Below are 8,950 nucleotides of genomic sequence, written 5' to 3' on the forward strand. Positions count from 1 at the left end.
CCCCCCCCCGCCGGCCCGCGTGAGGGCTGGTGGCCCCGGGGTCGCGCACTCCGTTCCCCCTCCCCGCTTCCTTCTCAGAGAGGAAAGGGTGTGTGTCCAGGTCCCGCCCCCGTCCAGCTTACTCCCTGTCTAGCTTGCTGGTTTGCGGGGTAACCCGCTTTCCCGCCTTTGGGGTCGCTCCCCGGGATGCGAGTCGTGCCAGCTCGCCCGAGGGCTGGACAGTCGGGAGTTCCGGAGTGCTGGAAAAGTTGCCACCTTGACGTACCCGGCGGGGAGAGCACGTTTGACCGTTGCTGCGCATCTCCTTGCCTCCAACTCACTTTTTTCTTAGACCCTTTCTCGTACTTGCGTCCCGCTTCTGAATTGGGCACCTTCGCTTTCACCTCTGTATTAACATTTTCATTGGCCTGGAGTTCTTTCCGACCTTCACTAAGTCAGTTTTGCCTGCGGGAAACCGCGCAGTTTTGAACTGCGATTTACTTGAGTAAGATGTATATACCTCCTCCTGTACGCTGTTGAGGGCCTAGCTTTAGGAAAAAACTTAATTAAATTTCATTCGGGAGGTGGGATTATATACTTCGAGTGGGATTTGGTGCTCTACGTCAGATAGTAGTGCCTTATACAGGCAGAATTTTAACATTCTCTTTAAAAGGTGGTGCTCAAGGGTCACATCTTAGGAGGTACTCTTGAATGGTTGCTTAGCACCTGGTAGTAATTCAAAAAGTATTTGTTGAACAAATGAGTAAAGATTATAAGGTAGCTGATTTTAACTCTTTTAACCAAGGCACCAGTGGTCCTTGGGTCCGGGGAGCTCTTGCTGAGGGTTGTAAAACTGATGAAGACACACAAAACCTTTAGTTTCTGACCGCAGGAGCAAATGTAAACCTCATTGTTCAGCTCTTTCCTGCATACTAGTTGACTTGCAAAGCATTTTTCTGTCTAGTTTTGAGCCTGACAACTCATTGGAAAGATTCATCTTTATGCTGATAGATGAAATAACTGGTGTTAGAAGGACTGAAAATTTATGGGCTCTGAAAGATACATAGTGAGTTTTAGAGGAGTATTTTCACAAAACTAAGTGACAGGAAAGTGTTAAGATCTCTTTCCAGAGGATATAGGAGGATTTTTCTTTTTCCTAACTGGTATTTTTTGTTTTGCTCGACTTAGAATTACAAAGATAATCTTATCCATTTGCTATATTTGAGCCTAAGGTGAATTAATTTTATTTCAAGGTTCTTTATGTTTTATAGCATAATTAAACGTTTTAAAAACTATGTGAATGATTAGTTGTGGACTGAATTGGAAGCATTTTCAAGAGGAACATCTGGAGAATTAACATATTTCATCAAATCTATGATTATTGTATGTACCCCTGAGGATAAAAAAAGTCCTGACAAACCATAACATGCCATTGATCATAAACATTTTAAGTAAAGAGATATTAAATATGGGAAAAACCTTATATCACCTACTTTATTATGCATATTTCTGAGAGGCCCACCTGGAAATAAGTAGGAGTCTTATTTTGCATAGCCTACCATTGAACCACCTTTCCTTTGGGAGGAAGGGCTTGCTTTGTACATTGATTGGGCCTTTGTGTATCTTAGTTCATAAATTAAAAGTTGGGCAAGAGCTGGTTTTGATTCCTGTTTCTGGTACATTTCAGTTATCAGGATTTTCTGAAACGGCATTTTTGCATGATAGAAACCAGAGAGGGACCTAAAAGCTCTAAAAGCATTTGGGATATTTTAATTATTTTTTATACGCAGTACTTCATTTAATTTTTAATTTATATATTTTTTTGAGACAGGATCTTGCTCTGTCACCCAAGCTGGAGTGCAGTGGTGTGATCACAGCTCACTGCTGCCTTGACCTCCGTAGCCTCATGAGCAGCTGGGAGTACAGGCGTGGGTCACCCCACCCTGCTAATTGTTATTTTTTGTAGAGACAGGTCTCGCTATGTTGCTCAGGCTAGTCTGGAACTCCTGGGCTCAAGCAATCCTCCCACTTCAGCGTCGCGAAGTGCAGGGACTACAGCAGTGAGCCACTGTGCCTGGCCAGCATTTTATTTATTTATTTATTTTTTGAGATGGAGTCTCGCTTTGTCGCCCAGGCTGGAGTGCAGTGGCAAGATCTCGGCTCACTGCAAGCTCCGCCTCCCGGGTTCACGCCATTCTCCTGCCTCAGCCTCCCAAGTAGCTGGGACTACAGTTGCCTGCCACCTGTAGCTAATTTTTTTGTATTTCTAGTAGAGACAGGGTTTCACCATGTTAGCCAGGATGGTCTCGATTTCCTGACCTCGTGATCCGCCCGCCTCGGCCTCCCAAAGTGCTGGGATTTACAGGTGTGAGCCACTGTGCCCAGCCATGAGTAAGTTATTTTGTGGTAATTTGTGAGATTTTGGTGCACCCATCACCCGAGCAGCATACACAGCACCCAATTTGTAGTCTTTTATCCCTCACCCGCTTCCCACGCTTTCCCCCTGAGTCTCCAAAGTCCATTGTGTCATTCTTACACCTTTGCATCCTCACAGCATAGGTGATCAGCTTTTCTTTAAAAACTTATTATGGCAAGGGTGTATTTGACATGGTAACTTTGTTGAGTTTTATTAAGGCAGCATTATCAGAGTAGTGCTTTGGGTGACTTGTCAAGTTTCCTTCTCCTTTCCCCCATCTAAGGCTGAGACTCTTGTTTGGAGTAAGGGTGGTACCTGTCCTATCACCTTCATTGAGAGGTTATGACTAGGTTATATCATACTTGGATGAAAGATGTTTTATAAACACTCCCTTAGTGATTGCATGTGATACAGAATCTTTAATGGCATTTAATAATATTAATTTTGGCTGGGCGCGGTGGCTCACGCCTGTAATCCCAGCACTTTGGGAGGCCGAGGCAGGTGGATCACCTGAGGTCGGGAGTTCAAGACCAGCCTGACCAACATGGAGAAACCCCGTCTCTACTAAAAATACAAAATTAGCCGGGTGATGACGCATGCCTGTAATCCCAGCTATTCGGGAGACTGAGGCAGGAGAATTGCTTGAACCTGGGAGGCGGAGGTTGCGGTGAGCCAAGATTGCGCCATTGCACTCCAGCCTAGGCAAAAAGCGAAACTCTGTCTCAAAAAAATAAAATAAAATAATAATGTTAATTTTAAGTTTGGAATTTCCAAATTTAAGATTTTGAATGGAATGGGAATATAACCTGGGATTTTTATCCAGGATGCACTGAGAATTAACAACCGTATCAACTTTTGTCACAACTTAGTAAATTTTTTTCTTAGATAAAAGTTAGATTTTTCAGATTTTATTCCGTTAGGATATTCATTTAGAGTGGAAGAACTGCTGCAGACAAAAGGAATGGTTTTTAGTGTAGTATGTTCTTAGACTTGAAAGGTTTTGAAATTCCTCCAGGAATCTCAGATGACATTGCCTTTAGCGTGGGCCAACTTGTCACTTAAGGAAAACAATTCAGTCTTTTAAGAATTTTTACAAAAAGTGTAGACTTGTCCTATACTTGTACAAATGTATTTGGTACTTTTTTAAGGTTAATGAATTACACTCCAAAGGATGTTGTTTGAAGTAACGAATAATTATTTGCTACCCAGAATAATCAAATTTTACTGTTGTGAGACATTCTTAAACTTTGTTTTCTTTTTCTTTTTTTTTTTCTTTTGAGACAGAGTCTGGCTCTGTTGCCCGGGCTGGAGTACAGTGGCATGATCTTGGCTCCCTGCAACCTTCACCTCCCTGGTTCAAGTGATTCTTGTGTGATCCTTGTGCCTCAGCTACCCGAGCAGCTGGGATTACAGGCATGTGCCACCACGTCCGGCTAATTTTGTATTTTTAGTAGAGACAGGGTTTCACCCTGTTGGCCAGGCTGGTCTCAGAACCCCTGATCTCAGGTGAGTCTCCCGCCTTGGCCTCCCAGAGTCCTGGGATTACAGGTGTGAGCCACTATGCCTAGCCTTAAACTTTGTGTTTTGTTTTGTTTTGTTTGTTTTTGAGACAAGGTCTTGCTTTGTCACCCAGGCTGGAGTGTGGTGGCGTGATCTCCCCTTATTGCAACCTCCGCCTCCCAGGCTCAAGCAATTCTCCCAACTCAGCCTCCTGAGTAGCTGGGACTAAATACGCATGCCGCCGTGCCTGGCTAACTTTTGTACTTTTTTAGTAGAGATGGGGTTTCACCATGTTGCCCAGGCTGGTCTCAAACTCCTGGGCTCAGGTGATCCACCTGCCTTGCCTCCCAAACTGCTAAGATTATAGGCATGAGCCACCATGTCCGGCCCTGGCCTTAAACTTTGTTTTTATGCCTCTTTCTAACCTAAAGCATGTTTAGATGCTGAAAATGAATGAAGGTGTCAGGGTTAATGCATAATTCTGAAGCATTTTGTGAATCAACAGAAAAGTAATTGTTTCATAGAATTTTAAATCTCTGTATGGCATATACAATTCTGGGTTGTGTAGAATATTATTCTTTTCATGCTTATTGTGGAATAGAGATGTTTCTGTATTTGCTCAAGAATGATGGTGGTTAAAAAAATCGCTTTATTATAGTAAAAACGTAACAGTCAGTTGGTTTTCTTGTTGGTGGACCCTTGCTATGGCTTCCGGTTCATGGTTTTGAGGACCTAGGAGATTATATAGTTAAGTTTATACACTCATTAAGATTGTTATAGTGTGAAAGGGAGTAAGATCTCTAAACTGGGGCACATGAGCATAAAAAAAGAAGGTGTGGAAAATTTAAATTTATAATAATTGCTGTAAAATAAAATTGTAGATTTGCACAATAAAATTGTAGATTTGCACAATACGATTAGTAAGTAAATGGCAAAACTCCTGTAGCAAGAGTGTTCAGATTACTGTCTTCTGTACATTATACACAGGGACGTATAACATCTCTTTCCTGCATGTGTTACACAAATACCCCATATTTCCCAGTGACCCAGCTTATAATGGCCTTGAGGCTCCTGTGCATCTTGCAAGGTGAGGAGTGGCTGTAACACAACTGGGAGGTACACTGAGTAGCTGGCAGGAACAGCAACTTCAGATATTTCTCCTATCATCACCCAAGACTAGATAGAGTTAGCTATCCTTAATTGCCTGTGTCCAGGTGTACTTGATTTTATCAGAAAAGAGTCAGGAAAGATGTGTTATCAGTATTTGGCATTCAGACTGAACGAGAAGTTAAAAGTGAGAACTCTGTTTACTATGCTTGCAACCCACACGACACTAGACAAAGCCATAGCTGAAGGTGGTATTAAATATAAGGTGAAAGTTTAACAAACCCGTCCTATTTTACTTTAATGCAGTTATTCATAGTATGTTGTTAAAAAGAAAAATCTGAGACAAATGTTAAGCTGGGTAGGATACCGGAATAACAGATGTACATCAGGAGAGTCCTGGGCAGACTGGACCATATGGTCACTCCAGTTATAGAGCACGTATTGTTCTGAGTTTGGCTCTGATTTCTCCCAGTGATGTGTATTTAAAATTTGGCTAAAATTTAAGTCTAATGTGTATACATTAGCATTATTTTTCTGAGTTAATTATATAATAAGAGTATTAGCCTAAAATTCTTAAAAATTGAGTGTCACTAATTACTTGTTTTTTAAAAGTGGTGAGCCAGCAATACTGAACCTGACCGAGAGGTAAAATAATCTTCTCTAGTCTGCCATAACACTTGCAAGGAATGTTTCCCAAACCTTTAAAGCTGCCTGGGCATGTGAAGTTTTCTGTTTAGTTACTCCTGTTTGTCACTGGAAAAACAGTAGCCTTTTAATCTCAAAACTCACAGCAGTCCATGTAAATTTAATTTACTTCTGCCTCATTTGCAATTTGGAGAACGAGTCCCAGTAATTCTCCTGAATCTGATTATGAATGTAAATTTAGGACTCCAGATTTCTAAAATTCTGCTTTGTACAAATTTTGGATCAACGATCTCTGATTAATTTGGGAAATTTTAGATGATCAAAAGTACTTGTAGATACATCATTATTTTGATATTACTGGTAGTAGTAGAACTTTATTATGCTTTATTATTTCACAAGCAAATTAAAAGAAATTTTAGTCAACATCCACGTCCCCAATCTGGATTCTACCATTTACTTTTCTTTAAAAAGCATTTTTTTCGGGCCGGGCGCGGTGGCTCAAGCCTGTAATCCCAGCACTTTGAGAGGCCGAGACGGGCGGATCACGACGTCAGGAGATCGAGACCATCCTGGCTAACACGGTGAAACCCCGTCTCTACTAAAAACTACAAAAAACTAGCCGGGCGACGTGGGGGCGCCTGTAGTCCCAGCTACTCGGGAGGCTGAGGCAGGAGAATGGCGTGAACCCGGGAGGCGGAGCTTGCAGTGAGCTGAGATCTGGCCACAGCACTCCAGCCTGGGTGACAGAGCGAGACTCCGTCTCAAAAAAAAAAAAACAATTTTTTTATAACGGCTTTATTGAGATATAATTCACAGACCATGTACTTTGCTTATTTAAAGTGTCCAACCCCATAGTTCTTAGTGTATTCATAGATTTATATAACCATCACCCCCCATTTGTACAGTTAATTTTAAAACATTCTTATCTCCCCTCCCCGAAAAAATCCTCTGCCCTTTAGCAAGGGCCCCATTTTCCTGCAACCACTCCTCCCTCCCAGTCCTAGTCAACCACAAATTCATTTACTGTCAGTAGATTTGCCAGTTGTCTGAGTCTGTTGGGGCCGCTAAAACAAAATACCGGAAACTGAGTGGTTTATGAACAACAAAAATTTCTGACAATTCTGAATGCTGAGAAGTTCAAAATTAAGGGACCTGCAGATTCAGTGCCTGGTGAGGACCCACTTCCTGGTTCATAGAAGTGCTTCCTGCACTTCTATGTGCAAGGTGAGGGCCCCCTTTTTTTTTTTTTTTTGAGAGTCTCACTAGTACAGTGGTGCCACTATGCCCAGCTAATTTTTGTATTTTTAGTAGCGACGGGGTTTTGCCGTGTTGACCAGGCTGGTCATGAACTCCTGACCTCAGGCGATCCACCCACCTTGGCCTCCCAAACTATTAGAATTACAGGTGTGAGCCACTGTGCCTGGCCCCTAGGGCCTCTTTTATAAGGGTACTAATCCTATCCGTGTGGGCTCTGCCCTCATGCTCTAACCACCTCCCAAAGACCTCACCTCCTAATATCACATTGGTGATTAGGTTTCAACATACAAATTTTAGGGGGACACAAACATTCAGACCATAGCACCTATTTTGGACATTTTGTGACTAGAATCTTAAAATATATGGTGTTTTGTGGCTTTCACTTAGCATAATGATTTCGAGGTTCATCTTGTAGCTTGTTCATGTGTAAGTACTTTATTCCTTTTTATTACCTGCTAATATTCCATTATATGTATACCACCTTATATTTATCTACTCATCAGTTGGTGAACATTGGGTTGTTTTCAGTCTGGATATTGTGAATAATGCTGCCATGGACATTTCTGCATAAGTTTTTATCTAGACAAAAGTTTTCATGCTCTTGAGTATATACCTAGGAGTGGAATTTCTGGGTCATATGGTGACTCCGTTTAACATTTCAGTGAACTGTCAGACTGTTTTCCAAAGCAGCTGCAACATTTTATATTTCTGTCTACTGTGTAGCAGTATATGTTAGGATTCTCCAGAAAAACAGTAGGCTATAGACAGAGAAATAGATAATAGATATGTATATATAGAGAAATATGAGAGGAAATTTGTTAGGGGAATTGGCTGACACGATTATGGAGGCTGAGAAGTCCCACGATAGACTGTCTGCAGGCTGGAGAACCCACCAAGCTGGTAGCATTACTTCGTGTAAGTCCGAAGACCTGAGAACCAGGGGAGTCCACGGTATAACTCTCAGTCTGAAGGCCTGAGAACCTTGGTGGAAGAGGGTTGGTGAGAGGATGATGGGAGAGTGGCTGCTGGTGCAAGTCCTGGAATCCGAAGGCCATATCCTGAAGTTCTTATATACAAGGGCAGAAGGTGTCCTAGCTCCAGAAGGGAGATAATTCGACTTTCCCCTGCCTTGTATTTATTCTGCCCTGGCCTCAGCCTATTGGATAATGCCTGCCCACATTGGATGAGGGTCGATTTTCCTTTCTCAGTCTACTGATTCAAATGCCAGTCTCTCCTGGAAACACCCTCAGAGACATACCCAGAAATAATTCTTTACCAGCTGTCTGGGTATTATTAGTCTAGTCAAGTTTATACCTGAAATTAGCCAGCACTATTTCTCCACATCCTTTTTTTTTTTTCTTCCCGAGACAGAGTCTCTGTTGCCCAGGCTGGAGTGCAGTGGTGCTCTCTTGGCTCACTGCAACCTCCACTTCCCCAGTTCAAACGATTCTCCCACCTCAGCCTCCCAAGTAGCTGGGATTACAGGCATGCACCACCACACTGGCTAATTTTTGTACTTTTAGTAGAGTCGAGGTTTTCCCACATTGGTCAGGCTGGCCTCGAACTCCTGACCTCAGGTGATCCGCCTGCCTCGGCCTCCCAAAATGCTGGGATTACAGGCATGAGCTACCACGCCTGACCTACTTGTCTTTTTGATTATAGCCATCAGAGTAGCTCTGAAGTGGGATCTCATTCTGGCTTTGATTTGCATTTCCCTAATGACTGATTATGTGCATTTTTTCATGTGCTTGTTGGCCATTTGTGTATTTTCTTTGGAGAAATGCCTGTTCAGGTCTTTTGCCCAGTTGTTTTTTGTTTTTTTTTTTGAGGCGGAGTCTCACGGTGTCACCCAGGCTGGAGTGCAGTGGCACAATTTCAGCTCACTGCAACCTCCACCTTCTGGGTTCAAGCAGTTCTCCTGCCTCAGCCTCCCAAGTAGCTGGGATTTCAGGGACCTGCCACCATGCCTGGCTAACTCTTTTGCCCATTTTTAAATTGGATTATTTTTCTTTTTTATTGAGTTTTAAGAGTTTTTTGTTTTGTTTT

General features: G+C 42.5%; 1 protein-coding gene across 1 annotated transcript in view; it reads left to right on the plus strand.

The window, feature by feature from the left end:
- GMPS (guanine monphosphate synthase) overlaps nt 1-8,950 on the plus strand; it is a 72,200-nt gene that overhangs the window by 2,200 nt on the left and 61,050 nt on the right. Inside the window, exon 2 of the mRNA XM_011959089.1 lies at nt 134-281. Within this exon, the coding sequence (XP_011814479.1) occupies nt 134-281 (148 nt within the window). The remainder of the gene's footprint in view (nt 1-133; nt 282-8,950) is intronic.

This window comes from Colobus angolensis, unplaced genomic scaffold, assembly GCF_000951035.1.
Source record: "Colobus angolensis palliatus isolate OR3802 unplaced genomic scaffold, Cang.pa_1.0 Scaffold48, whole genome shotgun sequence".
NCBI lineage: Eukaryota > Metazoa > Chordata > Mammalia > Primates > Cercopithecidae > Colobus > Colobus angolensis.